General features: G+C 39.4%; 2 protein-coding genes across 3 annotated transcripts in view; both read left to right on the forward strand.

Annotated features, from left to right (window-relative positions):
- The first annotated feature begins 1,037 nt into the window (after positions 1–1,037).
- LOC131971886 (ras-related protein Rab-7L1-like) lies at positions 1,038–8,572 on the forward strand. 2 transcript variants are annotated; one of them, XM_059333545.1, is made up of 6 exons: positions 1,038–1,134; positions 1,239–1,365; positions 3,115–3,186; positions 3,341–3,522; positions 3,964–4,085; positions 7,398–8,572. In XM_059333545.1, the coding sequence occupies exons 2-6, from the start codon at positions 1,248–1,250 to the stop codon at positions 7,516–7,518; spliced, it is 615 nt and encodes a 204-aa protein (XP_059189528.1). In that variant the 5' UTR covers positions 1,038–1,134; positions 1,239–1,247; the 3' UTR covers positions 7,519–8,572. The 2 variants fall into 2 exon arrangements, with proteins under 2 accessions (XP_059189528.1, XP_059189527.1); XM_059333544.1 differs by having other exon boundaries at positions 1,076–1,365.
- Positions 8,573–14,156: 5,584 nt separating this feature from the next.
- cry3a (cryptochrome circadian regulator 3a) overlaps positions 14,157–18,661 on the forward strand; it is a 59,931-nt gene continuing 55,426 nt past the window's right edge. Inside the window, exons 1-2 of the mRNA XM_059332820.1 lie at positions 14,157–14,309; positions 17,994–18,158. Coding sequence (XP_059188803.1) covers positions 18,001–18,158 — 158 coding nt within the window. The 5' untranslated portion in view covers positions 14,157–14,309; positions 17,994–18,000. The remainder of the gene's footprint in view (positions 14,310–17,993; positions 18,159–18,661) is intronic.

Consider the following 18,661-nt stretch of genomic DNA (forward strand, 5'->3'; position numbering starts at 1 on the left):
AGAAGATGTAAAAGTTGAATTTCTCTGAGAATTTTTTTTTAATTGGACTAAAATGGAATATATACATAAACACTTTTCCAAGTCCCAACAAATGTTGAAAAATATTTTAAAACAATCTTCTCTCACATATTGTACATGCTGAAGTATAGTCATGTTTCCAGCCTCTCCTGTCCTCTCCTCTCTGCTCTGTGTAAACAGCCTCTCCTGTCCTCTCCTCTCTGTTCTGTGTAAACAGCATTTCCTGTCCTTTCCTCTCTGCTCTGTGTAAACAACCTTTCCTGTCCTCTCCTCTCTGCTCTGTGTAAACAGCCTCTCCTGTCCTCTCCTCTCTGCTCTGTGTAAACAGCCTCTCCTGTCCTCTCCTCTCTGCTCTGTGTAAACAGCCTCTCCTGTCCTCTCCTCTCTGCTCTGTGTAAACAGATTTTCAGTGAATATTTGTCACGTGACAGTCGGTCTCAGCAGAATAAATCATGTCTTCACAGTGTCTCTGAGGAGCAGAATTTAATATTTTTAACAGGATCTGGTTAGTGCAAAGGCTTTATTTTAAATGACACATGTAGAATAAAGAGATTCTGACACAAATATCAACAATAATAATCTAATAATAACAAGCATATTTCATCACTTATTTGTACTTTCCCGGATAACAGCTTGGATTCGGGTACATCCTGAGTATCCACCTTCCTTCACAAACCAAATTCTGTATTGGTTGAACTCCTTAGGTGTGGAACTGGGAACGATGAATTTCCCTAAAGAATCAGTTGGGTGCATCAAGGACACGGTGTGCTATGGATGAAAAAGTTAATTCTGAATCCACATTTGGAACAGTGAGACACAAGAGCAGAATGAAAGAGAATCATTTGCACAGGCTCAACAGTTTCAAGTTTCCTGTTCCATGAAGGCGGTGCTCACTGCTCATATATTTATGGCCACTTCCTTCTTGAAAGCAAAACTAGACAGAGAGACAGACACATCAACCGCCTGCGGCTTGGTAAAAGTATTTTAGGTTCAGCATTGACACAGTGCAGAGAAACAGGTTGATCTTAACAATAATTTGGGGTTCAGAGGGAAGGACATTTATTTTTTGTAGTGGATACATTCAGTTAAAGATGTTTCAGGTAAAGTGAAGTCCAGGTGAGATACAGTCAAGCATTTGTTTAGTTCCTTTGTGTCATAAATCTTGTTTCCTGACATGAAGTTTGGACTTTGAGCCTTTGGCACATGATGTTGTGCCGCAGAGGAGCGTGATGAACGAGCACCTGCTGAAAATACTGATTGTTGGAGATGGAAATGTTGGGAAGTCGTCCTTCGTGCACCGCTTTGTCAGCGGGCAGTTCAACAAGACGTACAAGAGCACAGTGGGAGGTGGGACGCTTCACTTTATCCTGCTGCTGTAGGAAAACATGTATGGACAGGCTGTGATCTTTGGAGAGAGAGAGAGAGAGAGAAAGAGAGAGAGAGAGAGAGAGAGAGAGAGAGAGAGAGAGAGAGAGAGAGAGTGTGTGTGTGTGTGTGTGTGTGTGGTGCACTGTAAAAAACAAAAACACAGGTTTTTATTTGTTTTTGTTCTGACGTTAAGTGCAAATGCCATAAAAACAATTACTTTTATTACAAATATTGAACTTAAAAAAAAAAAGTTTTATTCAAGCGCTTAATTGTCTCAAATGTAAAATTACAGTGAATTCTATGTTAAAACATTTAAATAATTAAAAATACACTTGCAAAATTTAGGCAACTTTATCTTTTCTTACATTAAAACTTTAAATTTAATTTTAAAAAAAGTAAAAAGTCTTGCAGCAAAAGTTACAAAACTGTCTAGTTCAAGTTCTACACACACACACACACACACACACACACACACACACACACATATATATATAAAAACGATGTTCACAGGATATTATCCTGTTTCAAAAGGAATTATCTGTAAAATAACTTAAGTTTTTCTGTTATTTAACTGTGTTTTTTTTAGGTTTTTTTTACATTGTGTGTGTGTTTCTCAAACAGGAGAGACCTGGCTGTTTTTATACGCTTTATACACCTAGAACTAAGATTAGCATTGAAGCCTCATCAGTGTGACGTTTGGATCAAAAACAACCTTTTGAAAAATTATATACATAAACGGAGGAAAGTAAACAATTCAACATGTCTGTTTTGAGTGAAATCCTCTCATTCAGTGAAAGATTTGGGGTTTCGGAGTGATGAATTTCATCACATATTTTTTTGTAGCCTGGTTTACGCCAGACTAATCACAAATGAGATTAGTCTGGAAACCAGCTATTAATTTCTCCGTAGAGGAGGCGTGGTTTACGATCCTCCAGGGCTGCTACAAATGTCTATCAAAAGCGTCTGTAGGTAGCTCTTAGCCAATTGTATCAGTTATTACCAGATAACGTATGTAGAGCGACAGAAATTGATGTTGACCTAGCCAGACTAGCCCATCTCTACTTTGGGACTAAAATACTGATTCCTGTTTTGCCATGTTTTTCTGCAGCATGTTGTGGCTCTGACTGCTCACAGTCTACCGGCAGTGTTGGTGTGTGTGTGTGTGTGTGTGTGTGTGTGTGTCTGTGAGAGAGTGTTGCTTGCTGCTTTGCTTCTCCAGTTCTCACTTTCTGCAAGATTATTTATTTTTACACCTTATTTCCCCCTCATGTCATTCAACCACACACATCGACTGATTTTATGGGCAATAGACGAGCTGCTGCGGGTCTCTCGGCGGCTCCGCTGTCCCCCAGCTAGCGAGATCACCGGCGTTACAGCAGCGAGTTTCGCGTCTGCTGCAGCCATGTTGGATCCGTAAGAAAACTACAAAACTACAAGCTTCCATCTGTCGAGTAGTACGCGTCATCGCCTTGCCATCCCTCCCTGTTCTGTGATTGGATCCCTAAAACAGGGCTAGCAAACGGCTGTAGTTGCCAGACCCTTTCGCAGTTCGAAATAAAATCGAGCGCAAGGCAGTATGGGTATACCCAGGCTAATTTTCTTGAGGAATCTACATAGAAATCTATTTGTTTCCTCACTTCTGTTTCACTTCTCTCACTTCTCACTAATTTTCACTTCACTTCCCAGTTTTCTCTATCTCCAATGTGCATTTTCTTTGTTTCTCTCTAGTGGATTTTTCCGTCAAGCTACTGCACTGGTCGGAGAGAGAAAAAGTCAGACTGCAGCTGTGGGACATCGCAGGTACAAAACACTGGAATGAAGAAGAAACGTTTAAACCTTTTCTGTCAAGCTCAATATATATATATATATATATATATATATATATATATACAGAGAGGAGAATGTGAACCTCTTTGTTGGAGTTCAGAGGGTTAAACTTTGCATCCTCCTGCAGGTCAGGAGCGTTTCATCTCGATGACCAGGATCTATTATAAAGGTGCACTCGGCTGTGTGGTGATGTTCGACGTCACCAGCTCCAACAGCTTCCTCAGCTGTCGCCACTGGAAGCGGGACCTGGACAACAAGGCCACTCTGCCCAACGGAAACTCCATCCCCTGCATCCTGCTGGCCAACAAGGTGACTCAGTGTAAATACATGAGCCATGTACAGGAACATTTACACCATCGTTACATCATTAACATGGATTATATGCTCATTATATTCTCACTCTCACCTTTCAACTATAAGACTTTTCATTTAATAATACGCAACTTTTTGTTATTCTTATCTAGAGAAACATATTGTTTTCTTTGCAGGAAAAGAGTTAAAGTAGAATGCAGCAAAATATACAGTCATGGAAAAAAATATTAGTCCACCCTTGTTTTCTTCAATTACTTGTTCATTTTAATGTCTGGTACAACTAAAGGTACATTTGTTTGGACAAATATAATGATAACAACAAAAATAGCTGATAAGAGTTTAATTTAAGAGCTGATGTCTAGACATTTTTCATGACTTCCATGTCTCTCTGCCTGTCGGTTTCTCTCTTTCTCTGTCTGTGTCTGTGTGTCTCTGTAGTGTGACCTGTCTCAGCGGGTTGTGTCCTCAGACAGCATCGACAGGTTCAGTAAGGCCAACGGCTTCGCAGCGTGGATGGAGGTTTCAGTCAAAGACAACAAGAACGTCGGAGAAGCCATGAGGTGAGGAAACAGTTCAGAGGATGCAGTGTGACTAAAGAGTTCATCATCAGGAGGTAGACTGGAGCATGCATATGTGTTAGATCTAGGTGTAACCAACCTGTGCAGCCAACATGCAACACTGTTAACCCTGGGAATCCCACAACATATGTTCTCTTTCAGTAATAGCAAGAAATCCACCATTTATTATCGAGAGAAACTAAAAACAGGCATTGTTGTCAGGATTTCAACTTTCAGACAGCCTTTTAACAGATTATAGGTTATGAAAGTTTCTGTTAGAAATAGTGACCAAACGAAGCTTAAAATGTTGATATTTATGTCAGAATCTCTTTATTACATTACATTAAATTCTGCTCCTCAGAGACACTGTGAAGACATGATTGATTCTGCTGAGACCAACGATCACGTGACAAATATTCACTGAAAATCTGTTTACACAGAGGAGAGAGGAGAGGACAAGAGAGGCTGTTTACACAGAGCCGAGAGGAGAGGACAGGAGAGGCTGGAAACATGGCAATACTTCAATATGTAAAATTTGTGGAGAAAACTGGTTTTAGTCAATTCAGGACACTTAGAAAAATGTTTATATATAAATTATTTTTTATTCCAATTTTAAATTGTTTTTTCTTTTATGATTTCTAAGATTAAGATTCCCATATTGATTGTCCCACAAAATTCAACCCATCCTTTTTACACACCAGTGAACACACCATGCTGAGGAGCAGTGTGTGTGACCAACTGCCCCATTATAACTGCCTTATTATGCACAATGACATGTTTGAGTTCACCAGTGAGACTCTCCTGTAACACAGGTTTGCTACGGTGTTTAATCAGGACCTCTGAACACTTACCGCTTCCTGTATTTGTCAGATTTCCTCTTTTTGAGAAAATGCCACCACACCGGTTTGTCTAAAGTCTTGACAGATCACAGATAAGTGTAAGAGGAAAAAGAGACAATAGCCTGGCGGGTCGTCGTCACTAAAACATGTCATCCAGGATGCACTCAGAGATTTCTTACTGAGTGGAACATTAGACGTTGAAGGTTGGCAACAAAATTGGCTTGAAATGAGGAATTGGTTTGAAGGCGACTCTTTAGTTTCATCTGGAGTGATCTGCAGCAGCATGGAGGCAGAAAACAAGTGAAGGACACAGACTGCTCTGCTTCTGTTCCCACTGAGAGAAACGATAGTGCTGCAGAAAAAAACTGTAAAAAAGGTAAAAGTCTGGCAGCACAAGTTGCCGAATAACAGTAAACAACCATAAGTTATTTGAAGATAAGATCTGACTTTATTCATCCTACAGTGGGGAATTTAGTCACCACAGCAGCTCCAGATACAGACACATAGATATAGAAAACAGAATAAAGAATATAAAAAATAAGTCATACATACATTCTATTCACATTCTATATATACCTTTTTGCTATTTGGCTATTTGCTATTACTTTCTGAACACATCTGTATTTAAGACATATAAATACATTTTTAATTGAATATGAAAACTTTTAATGTGAGAAAAAAAATTTGAAAAAAATTTAATGTGAGAATTGTGTAAAAAAAATCTGTGAGATGATTTCTAAAATAAAGATATTTACTGTATATTATCCATATTTTTTAAGAAATTATCTGTAAAATAATGTACTATTATTAATGTTATTTTCTGATTTAAAAAATAACTTTTTTACATTCAGCAATATGATTATTAACATAAAATTCACTGTAATTAGGGCCTCGGGGCAATCGCACCGAGCACTGGTCCCATACAGCAATAGCTGTAGGGACCAGTGCTTTGGATAAATTCGGAGATTATAATGGGTGTGTATTGCACGGAATGTTCGTGTCACAGTGTGTGACATCATTGCCAGAGTGTAGAGGGAGAGAAAAAACTGTCAAAAAATAAATTTGAAAACTGCGCTCCAGGCCGCAAATTCCACTCTACAGAAATAATTTATACATAGAAACGTAGGAAAATTTGTCTCCTCATTCACAATCCTCTGGTAAAGCTGTCAGAGTTATGGTTTGGGCGTAGGACGCCCAGATGCACCACCAACACCACCAACAGCCTCATTGGCTCCCATATTAAAAACGCAGGAAGATTTCGGCAAAAGGGATATGTAACAGTTTTTTTAGATCGCTCTAACAAAGCTATTTTTTCATTTTTCTGAAAAAAAAACATATGTAGACGTTCAGGAAGAACTCAGGACCCTCAAAGTGAAGTCGGATCAATGATAGGTATTATGGTTTTGCCAAAAATGCTTTCTCTTCGAGGCCAGAAATTCCAGTCCACCTCTGGACCTCTGTCCACCTCTGGCTGCTGTCACTGGAACAGATGCCAGTTAATTCTGTTGATTGCTTTGATCTGATTGCCTTTGATCTTTGATGTGATTACAGTTACAGATACACACACACACACACATGCACGTAAGCACTCACACTCCTCACACATGCATACACATGCTTCAAACACACACACACACACACACACGCACACATTTTAAGGTTAAAGGGCATAGTTTGAAATCTCTGAAGAGTCTCATCATAATGTACACACACCGGCAGTAGCCCCCGTGGCCCTTTCAGAATTTCCCCAGAGGAAATTTTCTAGTTTAACATCCAACACCATTAGGCAACTGAATAATAAAATTAGAATTTCAACTTCCTTTTCATGATAAATATTTGTAATAACAGGAATTTTTATGGCATTTTCACTTAATGTAGAAAAACAAGAAAAAGTCTAATTAATACAGTTCATTTCTGTAAAATAACATCATTCTTTAATCTTTATTTTATGCCTTTGTTGATCCGAAAGATATAAATTGTATAAATTGATCATGTAATTCACACAGAAAGCAAAGATTAAGAAAGTCTGAAAAAATTAACATAATTCTTGACAGTAAACATGTGATTCTTATCCTTTTCTATCCTCTTTATTGTCCCTTAAAATACAGTTTATTCCTGGAAAATAATATATTATAATATATATATATATTATTGTTATTATTATTATTATTACTAGACCATTGTTTTTTCAGTTTCTTGTTCATTTTTATGCCTGGTACAACTAAAGGTACATTTGTTTGGACAAATGTTAACAACAAAAACAGCTGATCAGAGTTTAATTGTAGAGCTGATATCTAGACATTTTCCATGGTTTTCTTTAAAATAAGCAAAATCATTTTCATGATTTTTATGACAAGAAAATGACGAAAACAAGGGTTTAATATTTTTTCCATGACTGTATATTTATTTATTTTTACAGTGTGTAGTAAGAGTGTAGCTTTTCTGCGTTAAAGTGTCTCCATCTGCTGTGTTTCAGGAGGCTGGTGAAGGAGATCCTGACGGTTCAGTCTAGTCTGGACGAGCCTGAAACAGAACCTCAGGACTGCGTCTACCCAGATCTGGACTCTCAGTGTGAGCGAGGGTCCGGCTGCTGCTGAAAGACAGAGCCGGGACCCGCTCACTGGTTCAGGTCCTCGCCTCTGAAAAAGGCACTTAACCCTCAAACTTAGTGAGCATCTGCTGAGGGGAGAGAGCAGGAGAAGAACCAGGAGGCTGCTAGAGGCGTCCTGCTGCTGGCTGAAGGAGGTGTGGATTGGCTGTGTCACCCAAGTGTTTCTAATTCTATGCAGCGTGTGGTTACGACATACGTGGGAGAGAAACAGCACCAGTTTTACTGCACAGAGCATATGTTAGAGTTTCTCAGCTTTTTTAATTGATGATCCATTAAAGGACCGTCGTAAAGTTTAAACTCTAACGATAATGTCTGTTTTTACAGTTTCTTAAGATGGTTAAGATCTAAGACTTTTTCTATGCACACAAATCTGTTCAGATCTGTTAGTGAGCACTTCTCCTTCACTGAGGTGATCCTTCCACCTGACAGATGTGACACAAGATGCTGACGTGGGAGAGAAACAGCGCCAGTTTTACTGCACAGAGCATATGTTAGAGTTTCTCAGCTTTTTTTTTCTAATCTGGGATTCATTTGAGGACAAAAGTTTTTACAGAAAGTAAACAACCTCTCCTGTCATCTCCTCTGCTCTGTGTAAACAGCCTCTCCTGTCCTCTCCTCTCTGCTCTTTGTAAACAGCCCTTTCCTGTCCTTTCCTCTCTGCTCTGTGTAAACAGCCTCTCCTGTCCTATCCTCTCTTCTCTGTGTAAACAGCCTCTCCTGTCCTCTCCTCTCTGCTCTGTGTAAACAGATTTTCAGTGAATATTTGTCACATGACCGTTGGTCTCAGCAGAATCAATCATGTCTTCACAGTGTCTCTGAGGAGCAGAATTTAATGTTTCTAACAGGATCTGGTTAGTGCAAACGCTTTATTTTAAGTGACACATTTAGAATAAAGAGATTCTGACACAAATATCAACATTTTAACACAAGTTTTGGTCACTTTTTATCACTGACACTGTCATAATTGATGATCCATTAAAGGACAGTCGGAAAGTTTAAACTCTAACGATAATGTCTGTTTTTACAGTTTCTTAAGATGGTTAAGATCTAAGACTTTTTCTATGCACACAAATCTGTTCAGATCTGTTAGTGAGCACTTCTGATTCACTGAGGTGATCCTTCCACCTGACAGGTGTGACACAAGATGCTGATTAGGCAGCAGGATTATTGCTCAGGTGTGTCTGAGGCTGCTCACAGGTTGTCAGGGATGGTTCAGTTGTCAGGCTAAGAGCTGCTGCTGCAAACTGAACGTCCAAAGTCGCTTCAGAGAATTTGGAAGTTCATGTAACCGGCTTCACAACCACAGAGCAGATGTAACCTCGCCACATCCACCTTCACCTGCAGGATAATAATAATAACACATTTTAGAGTGGCCTTCGACTACAATTTTTTTTTTTTTTTTTTTTTACAGTGCAGCAGGAAAATTTCATCAGCAACATGAAGCAAGAGTGCTGTAACTTTAAAACCTTTTACCTCGTACATGCATGTGATGATGAGCAGGAGGAGGAGTCACTAAAATGTTTTTACATTTTGAGTCTTAGATACTGAGGAAACCATGATGAACAGTGTAAAAACATTATTTATGAAGCTGAGTCGACCTGAGTCTGGATCTGAAGCTCCTTCACTTCACCCTAAAAATACCCCAACGAGAGCTGAAGAGTCCCTCTGAAGAGTCCTGTACCTGCTGACACACTGAGACACCAAATTATACAAACGGAGGAACCCTGACGAGAGGCTCGATGACGCTCTGAGCACTGATCATCTCTTCTGTCCAACATGGTGAAGTTTGTCCAAGCCTGCAGATGATGTGAGGACGGCTGAGTCACAGCCGAGCTCCTGTTCTCCTCCGACTCGCTGGTAAGAATAGAAACGTCCACACAGAGAGAGGAGGACGGAAACGGGCCAAAACTGCCTCTGAATCACTGAGATGTGAGTTTGAATCGATGAACTGGAACCATTGCATTTAAAAACTGAATCTGAACAACATAATTTGTTAGCTAAACCTCTTTTTGATCAACACAAACCTAGTTCTAGTGCTGGCTCTGGTTCTGGTTTCCAGTGAGTACAACTGGCAGACCTTCTCAGAACCTGTTTGCTCTCCCACAGAGAGCCACGTCATTACATCCCTGTATATGAGGCGAGTATAAGGTGGTGGATAGGTCAGACAAACCCAACTTTCACCAAGGAGAGAAGACGTAAAAAGAAAGATGTAAAATGACCATAAAAAGACATAATCATGACCAAAAAGAGGCAAAATTACCATTAAAAAATGTAAAATTAACAAAATAAGATGTAAAAATTACCAAAAAGAGGCAAAATACCATTAAAGACATAAAATGACCACAAAAAGACATAAAAATTACCAAAAAGAGACAACATTACAATTGAAAAGATGTAAAATGACCAAAAAAGACTAAAATTACAAAATAAAGTCATAAAACTCCAACTAAAGAGCAGCAGAGCAGTGTTGGTGTCCATGTTTTACCAAAGTGCAGCATGTGATTCAAACATCTCTAAACTTCCTGCATCAGGTTTTTACTGAACTAAGTCACTTCCAGTAGTCACGTCTTCCTCCTAACTACTTGGGCAGTCTGTGGCCTAGAGGTAAGGCTGGTCAGGCCTAACCCCCCTGCACAGCTCCCCAGGCGCAGTAATGTGCTCCTTGCATGGTGTGTTCACTTGTGTGTAAAAAAAAAAGGATGGGTTAAATGCAGAGGTTGAATTTCCCCATTGTGGGATTAATAAAAGTAATTAATTAAAATACTTCACTTCCAGCATTTACATCATTTATGTAAATGCAGTTTTTTAAACTGTCTTTAGAACCACGAACTGTTTGGCCCTAACCTTAGAGGAGTACTGACGGAGCACAAATCCAACCAAACCAAAGCTTTTTGTTTGTTTTGCCGCTACAGGCCCCGGGGCCCCGAACACTGGCCTGAAGCCTCAGGGTGTCCCAGGAAGAGATGGAGGTCTGGAATACTCAGCATGCGGACGATAAATGAATGAATGAATGTATTTATTAATTAGGAGCTTCAATTCATATTCAGTGTAGTGAGACGAACATCCGGTCGACTCTTCTGGTTGAACACACAATGACGGCACACAAGACCTGGATCCTTTCCAACCGTGTGCACTTCTAGGTCACTGTCAATTAAAACAGCTTTGGTGTTTTGTTTCTGAGTGTTTGAGTCTCTGCAGCTCAGATTGGTTCTACGAAGCGACCTTGGCTGCACATCACAAACAGGCTGAGAGCTTTTAAACAGACCACTTCTAGTGTTGTTAGCTGTGTGGAGGACACCGAGAATAGCTTTAAAAGAAAACTTTGAAATGGGAGAAAAATGCTGCAGCTTCTCATGATTTGCATCTCTCTCAAACAAAAAACAAAAGCTCAGAATTTGAATTTGTTACAGAAGACAGCTGTTGACTCACGCTGATGTAAAGCTGCATGCTGATTACATATGTGTGAGCTTTTGACGTCTCAGAGGCACATGCACCTCCATGTGCCTTCATCTGAAACAAACACACACACACCAGCACTGGATGCACACACACACACACACACACATACACGCCTCTCCTTGCAGCATGGGGACACCATGTGCTCCGGGCCAATGGAGGAGGTGAACTGGCAACGGCACTGAGCACACTCCGCACCTCATTTCACACGTTGGCTTTGATAAGTGTACCGATACCTTCCCTCTGCTCCATCTGTCTGTCTGTCTGTCTCTCTCTCTCTCTCTCTCTTCATCCTCACTGCCTCTCTCTGCTGCTCGGAGGATCTCTGTCTGCAGCCCCAGAGATCAGTGGGTCTCTGTGCATCTCCTCAGAGCTGTTCTGGCGTCTTTGTGGTCATTCTGTGTCTCTAGTTGTCACTTTGTATGTGGTTCGATCTGTTAAAAGTCACTTTCTTCTCTTGTTTTGCTGATTTTTGTAGTAGTTCTGCCTCTATTTGTAGTTTTGTGTCCTCTGAGGTCATTTTGTTTCTCTTTGTGATCAGTTTAAGTGTCTTTTTGTGGTTAATTTGCTCTTTTTCTTCTTCTTCTTTTTTTACAGTTACTGTGAGTCTCTTTTGGTCTTTTAGCAGCTTTTTGCATCATATTTGTAAAAGTTTTGTGTCTTTTGTGGTCATCTTATATTTGTTACATTAGCTGTAGGCCAGAGACGACAGTTACAAATTACAGTCGGAATTTGAACATTAAGTGGATCACCTTGTTCTCATTTAAAACGTGTCCAAAAATAAAGCGTTTGCACTAACCAGATCCTGTAAAAAAACATTAAATTCTGCTCCTCAGATACTCTGTGAAGACATGATTGATTCTACTGAGATCAATGGTCACATGAAAAATTTTCACTGAAAATCTGTTAACACAGAGCAGAGGGGAGAGGACAGGAGAGGCTGTTTACACAGAGCAGAGAGGAGAGGACAAGAGAGGCTGTTTACACAGAGCCGAGATGAGAAGACAGGAGAGGCTGTTTACACAGAGCAGAGAGGAGAGGACAGGAGAGGCTGTTTACACAGAGCAGAGGAGAGGACAGGAGAGGCTGTTTACACAGAGCAGAGCGGAGAGGACAGGAGAGGCTGTTTACACAGAGCAGAGAGAGGACAGGAGAGGCTGGACACATGACAATACTTCACTATGTACAATGTGTGGAGACAACTGGTTTTGGTGATATTACATTTTTGGGGTAATTTTGTGTCTTATATGTATTTTTTTTTCTGTCTTTTTCTAACTGTGTTATTCTGCACTAAGACATGTTTGGGTTGTTCTGATTGTGCTGATGCCATAGATCTGCAGGACTTACAGATTTATAGAGATTTTACATATTGTAGTGAAAGACAGAAAGGAGAATGTAAAAAGAGTGAAAAACGCTCTGAAACAGCTCGTTGTGTTCAGATTTGTGCAAACTCGTCACCATCATTCAGGGAAACCCTCTTTCTTTGCTTTTTGTTTTTACTGAAACCATGTTATCGCTGCTCCTCTTGCTGCCGTCTGTTGGTGTGAATGGACTTCCGTACCTCCATGCCTCTTAAACGTGATCCTGCAGGACACAGGTGACCGCGCAGCGACCAATCAGAGCAGCGGGTTGGGAGCACGTCGCCGTTCACGTTTGTCAGGTCAAGTGCAGCGTTCACTGACCGTAGGAAACTAGAATTAGTTTTAATTTTACAGAGAGTGTTTGGTAACTTTTGCTGCCAGACCTTACCGCTTTTTAAGATTTAATATTAAATTTAAAGTTTTACCGAAGAAAACAGAAAGTTGCCTTACTTTTATTTTCAGCAATATGTGTATTTTTTACAGAATTAACTCTAACTGAACACTCAAGACCATTAAAGGAACACTCCACCGTTTTTTCATATTAAAACATGTTATTCGGGTAAGTAAGACGAGTTGATACAGACCTCTTGCGTCTCAATGCGTGCACTCAATCGCCCTGGCGCGCGGAGCTACTTGGCTAGCACTTAGCTTAGCCCAGTTCATTCATTAGGATCCACACAGATGGACAGTTAGAAGCGACCAAACTCCTCCACGTTTTCCCTATTTAAATACAGCTACACGAGTAGTTAAACGACCAAGTATAGCGACACAAAATAACATGTGGCGCTTTTCGAAGCGGATAAAAAGGATAACTATAATGTATGGCGGAATAGCACTTGGGAGCACTTCGGCAGTAATATCATCACTCCTGACGGAAGTGAGAGGGAGCGGAAGTGATGATATTACTGCAAAAACGTGGAGGAGTTTGGTCGCTTCTAACTGTCCATCTGTGTGGATCCTAATGAATGAACTGGGCTAAGCTAAGTGCACACATTGAGACGCAAGAGGTCTGTATCAACTCGTCTTACTTACCCGAATAACATGTTTTAATATGAAAAAACGGTGGAGTGTTCCTTTAAGCAATTTAACAATATTGTAATTAAAAAAGTTAATTTAATTTAAGTTAATCTAGAGATTTTAACGTCCATTTTTATGTTAAATAATTATATATTTTATAGTAAATAAATTTGTTTTTTAAGATCAAATTTTAAGTTTTACTATCAAAAAGGAGAAAGTTGCCTTTTTAAAACATAGAATTCACTGTAATTTAACATTCAAGACTATTGAAAAAATAGATTTAATTTAAGTTAATTTACAGATTTCAACGTCTATTTTTATGGTAAATATTTGTAAAAATAAATAAATAATACTAATATTAATAAAATTAAATAAATTAAAATTAGCCCGAATGTTGATCCTTTTTAAATGACATTTGCACTTAATCTAGGAACACAACCCCCAAGTACTATTTTACAGTAAATTTCGTTACTTATTTATTGATTTATTTTTTTACAGTGTATGCCAAGGATCTTAACAGTTTAAAAGGATACAAATAGGGTCTACAATACAGAACGCTATTTGATACGATGATAAGTAGGATATAACTAAGATCATATTATAGCTAATAAAGCTAAAACCACCCTGACACGCTGTGATCTCAGTGTCCTTGCAGTTATTTTCCACCAAAAACGTCAATAATTGCTCTCAAACCGTGGGCATTATCAACAAGTGGGCACCCGGGCTGTATTTAACCCGGAGGTCCCTAAATGCAGCATGAGAGTGGGCTCAGCGGTCGGCGCGTGCGCAGTGAGTCAAACTCTTATGAAACAAAGTAGCGCAGCAGCAGGTAAACGGACCCAGACTCCACCGGCTCTCAGCGCGCTCTGCTCGGCTACAGCCCGAAGAAATGCGTCTTTCTTTGGGTTGGACATAGATATCAGCCCCGGGGAGCCAGCACCAGGTAAGACGACTGTTTTTGTGCAGATTTGATGGTTTAGTTTGAGGGAATCCCGGCTGGACTTCCATAAACAGCGCCACCAGCTTACATAAGGAGTGCTCCGGTGACCCCGTTATGCTCCACAGAGATGTTCGTCTCTGCCAGGTGATTTAAACTTATGTATATGTGTCGACATCAGGTCACACTCCTGGTTTCCAGCCGGACTCACTGTGTGTTTGTGCGGGTTTTTTTGCGGGTGATGTTCCTGTGAGCTGGATGATGCGGGATCAGGACTGTATGTGTCCCCGTTCAGAGGAGACTCTGTGACCTAATTTCCATTGGCAGAAGTCAAACTGTAGAAGCCATTACTGAGACTGGAGCTGAGAGTTATTATAATATTTTAATTCTTTATTTTTCCATTCAGCTTTTAACAGTTTAATTTGAGGGGAAAGTGGGTAGTTATGTTTTTAAAGAGGAAAAAAAAATCCAATGAAAGACATTACAGTTATAGCCCTTTATATTTAAACTGCTGGACCTGTAACAAAAAGATTTAAACAAAGAAAAGGGCGTTTTGGAGAAATATACACTTTTCATTTAATTAAAAAAACTCATAACTAACAGTAAATATCTCTCTTTAAAATGCGTATCTTTTATATCTTTGTTTTTTAACTTTAATTTGACAGTGATTGTTTGGTAACTGTTGCTGCCATTTATTATGTATTTTTACATTGAATGTAAAGTTTTATTGTAAGAAAACAGAAATTGCCTTATTTTTCCCCTATACAATGTGTTTTTTATTTAAATGTTTTTTCTACATCTAATTCACTGTAAATTAACATACAACACCATTATATCAATCCAAAATTACTTCTGAGATTTGTCACCAAACAATATTATTGTGCTTTAATATCAAGTGAACCATGTTATGTGAACTGATATTAAAATGAGATGATTTTCTGTATATATTTTAATTGAGTGCAACATTTATTGAAGGTGACATTGTGTAAGCTTTCATAATAAACCAAATCTATTGTTAAAATTACTTTATTTGCACATTATAAATCACATTTTTTGTTCCGTCCTCTAAATATCTTCAATGAAGTCCTCTCAGCTTGGGTTTGTAGTTACAGTCAATCAGTTATTTTTTGTGAATTGCAGCCCGATGACTAATGTGTGGTTGCGTCACAGGGGCGCTCCTGCAGGTCCGCTCGCCAGCTGCCGGGTGTCACTGTGCCAGAGAAACTGACACATTTTATCTGTCACACTGTAAACATTAATACTGTGGCAGAGAATGGGATGACTTATCTTTCTGTTTCTGCTAAACGATGATGATCTGCAGCAATCCAGGTTCATCAAAGGTAAATACGGCAGAGTTAGAGAAGCAGCCTCAGTCTGTCCAGGCAAATCTCGTCTGTGATCATGATGCAGCTTAAAATAAAAATAGCCACAACCTCCAAGTTTCACTGAGATAAAACGTATCCAAAAGTTATTTAACATCTCAGTGTAAATAATGACAGATTCAACAGTTTATTTATGACAGGGTTGCTCCAGGTGCTGGGATTTTAAAGACTGTGCCTGGAACTGTTATAAAAAGTGACCAAAACTTGTGTTAAAATGTTTATTTGTGTCAGAATCTCTTTATTCTCCATGTGTCATTTAAAATAAAGCGTTTGCACTAACCAGATCCTGTTAAAAACATTAAATTCTGCTCCTCAGAGACACTGTGAAGACATGATTGATTCCGCTGAGACCAACGGTCACGTGACAAATATTCACTGAGAATCTGTTTACACAGAGCAGAGAGGAGAGGACAGGAGAGGCTGTTTACACAGAGCAGAGAGGAGTGGACAGGAGAGGCTGGAAACATGACAATTGTCCTTCAATATGTACAATATGTGGAGGAAACTGTTTTTTGGTGATATAACTTTTTTTGTTTTTGGAATTTTTTGGGGGGGGATATTTTGTGTTTCTTGGTTCTTTTCTTTTATATATAATTTTTTTTATTATTTTTTTGTCTTTTGGTATTTTATTGTCTTTTTTGGTCATTTTATGTATTTTTCTGTAATTTTGTGTCTTTTGGTCTCTTTGTATCTCTTTTTGGTCTTTTTTGATACTATTGAGGGTTCAGTTCAGTTGAGACTGTAACATCTTAAGGAATGACTTTAATCCAAATAATATTATTTCCTCTCATGTCCGTGTCGGTCAAGTGTTATAAAATGTTACAACCAACTGATGAGCCTTTACAGCAGTCAGGCCTGGCTCTATGCCTGGGACATTCTGTTTTTATCCATCTGGCATCATCAGCAAACACAAAATAGTTTCTACAGTGACACTATCAGACTTTTGTCTGGTCACACAGAAAACCAGTCTTCCATCAGGTGAACAGAGGGTTAAAGTCACACCTGTTGAGCTCATAACGGCAGTAAAAGTTGTTCTGTGTTTGGCAGGTAAATCCTCAGTCACCTACCAGCCTATCTGGCTGCAGAGTGTTAAAGCCTGCAGCGTCGTCTCGTCCGCTGGCCTCAAAGCAATATAACTACACTGTAAAAACTCTGGCAGCATAAGTTGCTTTGATTACAGATCAAAAGTTATAATAGTAATACAATAAAATAGAATAAAAGTACTTTAATTTTTGCTATAAATGTCAGTGGTTGCATGGTCTGTCACCAGCATTAGATTTAACTTTTATTTTACTGTTGGCTCTATTTCAACAAGCTCCAAACGCCTAAAAACGTCTCCACCTACCTATGATAGAAAATAGCTGAAACTTCTTTGTCCGTATCGATGTGTTGGCGTTGGAGTTGTTCTATTCTCGACTCGTCCCACGCTGCTGGCAGCGGCTCGCTCTCCTGGTGAGGTACTCAAGTTCTGAACAGAGAGAAGAGCTGACTGAATCACGTTATGTCCTGCACATGAAGAGCTCTTCAAGCTCCAATAAACAACTTTCGGTGCTCCTCAACTCATTCTGTGGACTGATATTATAAGATGGGTCAGCATCTCGTCCCAAACCGAATTAATATTGGTGTTGCATTCAGAAAGTAAGATATAGGAGTTTGGTTGCTGCAGGCTCATTGAGCAGCAAGTATCAAACAATAAGAAAGTGGAGCCCCCTGCAGGGCAGGATTGGTAAAACTAAACTTTCTATGAGGCTCCAAAAACACAAATTCTACAAAATGTGTGATAAATGGATTGAATTAATATTTATAATACTTTACATAACTCCACTAATGTACTTTTCCGTCTCTTTTCATGAAGCAAATAGTAAGAATATGAGCTTAGTTCAACTGTTTATAGTTGATATATAATTGAGTATAAAGCACAAGTGTCAGTTAGGGTGGGAGGGTCAAACAAACTGAGGACTTACCAGAACACCAAATTAAGGGGAAAAAAAAGAGACAAAATGACCAAAAAAGACAAAAAACATTTCCAAAAAAAGACAAAATTACCAAAAAAGTGAATGAAGTGACCAATAAAAGACCTTAACTGTTCCCCAGCAGAGCAGTGTTGGTGTCTATGTTTTACCAAAGTGCAGCATGTGATTCAAACATCTACTGCTTCACTTCCAGCATTTACATTATTCATTTCCTCTTTAAACTGTTTTTTAGAACGAAAAATGTTGAAAAAAAGTAGCTCCACTCAGGCATCTTCACTATTTGCTTTAAACTAAAACTGTCTGAATCTGTCTCTGTCTCTGTCTCCTCCTCTCAGAATAAAAATGGCCCCAAACTCCATCCACTGGTTCCGTAAAGGCCTCCGTCTTCATGACAACCCGGCGCTGCTGCAGGCGGTTCGGGGGGCGGGCACGGTTCGCTGCGTCTACTTCCTGGACCCGTGGTTTGCCGGCTCGTCCAACGTCGGCGTCAACAGGTGGAGGTAAGAACAAGAGTTTATGTCCTTCTTAAGATGCTTTTGGATGTTAAACGCTGTTTAGAGATTCCTTGATGTCTGACAGAAGCTTCTGGTTAAGTCGTATCGTGATCATGTTATGGATCCATAATTTTATGGTTTCCAACCTTTGATTGAGAAGATAAACCTCAGGGGAAAACACGTTTGTACGCTTGAGAATGATGCCATTGTTTTCTGACTTTCCTCAAAGCTTTTTGTGCGAATTCCATGTTCATTTTAAGAGATTCAGATCAACAAAGCAACAAAAAGCAAGATAAAAATCCACAGTGCACTTTAACTAGACTAGCTGGTGAACACAGAGACCAAACCCAGAGCTGGAAGGGAGACAAAACTGCACTTACGTTCATCAGATCCAAATTAACCATAAAGTTGCTCTTCAGCTGCTGAATGTGCGAGCCGAAACGTCCAGGGCTTAAAAATGACACCAAGCGAGGCTGTTTGTAGCAAAAACGTACCAAAAAAAACAAGTG

The sequence above is a fragment of the Centropristis striata genome, chromosome 5 (genome assembly GCF_030273125.1).
Source record: "Centropristis striata isolate RG_2023a ecotype Rhode Island chromosome 5, C.striata_1.0, whole genome shotgun sequence".
NCBI classification, from domain to species: Eukaryota; Metazoa; Chordata; class Actinopteri; order Perciformes; family Serranidae; genus Centropristis; species Centropristis striata.

Bases quoted from the DNA above. Each gene is read 5' to 3' on its own strand.
- LOC131971886 (XM_059333545.1), top strand. From the start codon at position 1,248: ATGAACGAGCACCTGCTGAAAATACTGATTGTTGGAGATGGAAATGTT. The intron at 3,187-3,340 runs GTACAAAACACT...ATCCTCCTGCAG, and splicing joins GCAGCTGTGGGACATCGCAG to GTCAGGAGCGTTTCATCTCG. The intron at 4,086-7,397 runs GTGAGGAAACAG...GCTGTGTTTCAG, and splicing joins AACGTCGGAGAAGCCATGAG to GAGGCTGGTGAAGGAGATCC.